The 2,917-nt window shown below is 35.6% G+C and overlaps 1 protein-coding gene across 1 annotated transcript in view; it reads left to right on the plus strand.

The window, feature by feature from the left end:
• Positions 1-2,917, plus strand: part of RHOT1 (ras homolog family member T1) — a 42,669-nt gene that overhangs the window by 20,281 nt on the left and 19,471 nt on the right. Inside the window, exons 11-12 of the mRNA XM_015564131.1 lie at positions 146-212; positions 2,078-2,208. Of these exons, the coding sequence (XP_015419617.1) occupies positions 146-212; positions 2,078-2,208 (198 nt within the window). The remainder of the gene's footprint in view (positions 1-145; positions 213-2,077; positions 2,209-2,917) is intronic.

Below are 2,917 nucleotides of genomic sequence, written 5' to 3' on the forward strand. Positions count from 1 at the left end.
CTTGGGCAGGTGAGATATGGAATCCCCCCACATCTTGCATTCTCCTCCCTTCTCTGTCTTAAGAATGCATTGTAGAAAGAGCCATGGTTGGGCACATGGGAAATTAGGCAGCCTGACAAAACCCATCTGCATCTGGTGGTAAAAGTATTTGAGCTGTTGGTTAGGCTATTCAATATTGACTGAACAAGAGTCTCAAGCTTCAGCCATTACAGGTAAGTAAATAAAATTAGTAAAAAAAAGTCAGAGCCGAACCGGTTTGGCTCAGTGGATAGAGCGTCGGCCTGCGGACTCAAGGGGCCCGGGTTCGATTCCGGTCAAGGGCATGTATCCTGGTTGCGGGCACATCCCCAGTAGGGGGCATGCAGGAGGCAGCTGATCGATGTTTCTCTCTCATCAATGTTTCTAACTCTCTATCCCTTTCCCTTCTTCTTTGTAAAAAATCAATAAAATATATTTTTTTTAAAAAGTTAGAAACATTTTTAAGGTTCCACTTTCATATGTAAAAAGAGTGAACATAAATATATCTTTGCTGGTCTTCCATGTCTATACTCTTATTTGTTTTTCCTGTGATTTGATCATTTCTTTTGAGTTAAGATGCTTGATTTTATTGTTCATCAAAAAAAAACGCATAGGTTTTATTGTAGTTTACCCCTGAGGCTACTCCACTGATGAAAATCAGGGGGAGCCATGGGCATTAAAAGTATAGTTTGTCCTGTGTTTCAATTTTCTTTGACTATTAAAACAATGCATATTAACACATGAACCTGATATTGAACGGATTGTACATCTCTCGGCTTTGTAACCATTTTCCACATTCATAAATTTTTCACAAATCTTATCATTCTTGCCAAGCAATGTCCTTCACTTAAAGAAAACCCATAGGAATGAAAATAACACATTAGGGAACTGATATTTCAAGAGTTTCTTATATCCCAGTTGGGGGGGAGGGGGAGAATGCCGTATCTTATAGGAAGCCCCAGCACAAGAAGACAGCCAATCTTAAATTGACGGACCTTTAACGTCCTTAACTAATTAACAGTATTTTAGTTCATCCTCAAAGAGTAAGGAACTAGCCAAGACCGGTTTGGCTCAGTGGATAGAGCGTCGGCCTACGGACTGAAGGGTCCCAGGTTCGATTCCGGTCAAGGGCATGTATCTGGGTTGCGGGCACATCCCCAATGGGAGATGTGCAGGAGGCAGCTGATCGATGTTTCTCTCTCATTGATGTTTCTAACTCTCTATCTCTCTCCCTTCCTCTCTGTAAAAAAATCAATAAAATATATTTTTTAAAAAAAAGAGTAAGGAACTAATTGCTAACCAGCATGAGGTTTTTTTCATGCAACAAAATACTGTGGATATCTTTCTGTATCACTAATCGACTTTTATATTTCTTTGATGCTTAATAATGTGTCATCATATGGAAGTTCTATAACTTATTTAACCCATAACTATTGTGGGGTTGTTGTTTTTTTTTTTATCATTTTCAGTTTTTTACCGTGGGTGAGCTTTGTTGCAATTGAATCTTTAACTATAGCTTAAGGTCTCTTTACCTCAAGAAGAGATGCCCTCTTTCTCTGCTGATACAGCATTGCTTCCTGGACTGCCTCTTTTACAGATTTACACTGGAAAGGCCAGTTAACCCCAGAGTGCATATCCCTTTACCATTCATAGATCCAAGAGAATGCAGATTCCAGACAGCATCTTTTAGCTTGTAACTCGTTATGACAATAACTTATCACAGGAAAAAAAAATTGGTGAGATATAATGGTGGCTATATTTATTGTAATTTTAATTCATTTTTAAGATACTGTCCTTATGAAATGTATTATTTTATTATTAAATACATTTCACTTGGTTACTAGAAGTTCACTTTACAGCCAACTTTTCAGAAATGCATCTTTTCCGCTAAGTGAGGCCCTTCTGTATCATATTTAGTACTTTATTTCACACACAGCTTGACTGTTGTACAGTATGTTTATTTATTGATAAGAGATAAGTAGCAATACCCTATTCTGCAGAAGATAAATTAGGTTCAGTGGGTCTAAGTGGTACATAATTAGTGTGTGTTTTTTTTTAGTAACAAGAGATAAAAAGATAGACCTTCAGAAAAAGCAGACTCAAAGAAATGTGTTCAGATGTAATGTAATTGGGATGAAAAACTGTGGGAAAAGTGGAGTTCTTCAGGCTCTTCTTGGAAGAAACTTAATGGTGAGAAAAATGCAGTTTTATCCTGCAAGTTTTTATAGTCATGAGTTTACATAATTTTTATAGCTATTAACTTTTTTAGATAATTATATAACTCAGTGACCTATGTATATTAGTATAATCTAAAGTGTAACAATAATCCTATTGAATTGGCTTTATCTTCGCTTGTTTATTTATTTATGTATTTATTTTCAATATACTTTTTTTCTTTTTTATTGAATTTATTGGGGTGACATTGGTTAATACAATTATATAGGTTTCAGGAGTACAATTCTATATATTATGTTATCTGTATATTGTATTATGTGTTCACTACCCTATCTTTGTTTTTTTATGTTGGCTATCATTTTTCTTTTTTAAAAACCAGTGTTTAGATGAGAATTAAATGAATACACTTGTGAAAGTCATAAAAATGCTTGGCATGAAGTAAATATACAATAAAGACTTAGAAGGGAATGCTGAAATCCCATTCTGACTGCTGCTTTGAGTAAGGAGATTGACGTATTTTCAGATGAGTCTCCTATCAGATAAAATTATAGTATAATGAAAATTGCCAGCAGGCCGCTCTGGAATACGGTTTCAGTAATGTAGTTTACTTCCTTTTCAGTCACTGCCTTCACTTAGTGCTGAGCAAATGCGTCTTTTGTTTTAGACCTTAAGAACTAAGAAACAAAGTCAATACCTCCTTTGTACTGAAAAAGAATACATAGTG

The sequence above is a fragment of the Myotis davidii genome, unplaced genomic scaffold, assembly GCF_000327345.1.
Source record: "Myotis davidii unplaced genomic scaffold, ASM32734v1 scaffold699, whole genome shotgun sequence".
In the NCBI taxonomy this organism is placed as follows: domain Eukaryota; kingdom Metazoa; phylum Chordata; class Mammalia; order Chiroptera; family Vespertilionidae; genus Myotis; species Myotis davidii.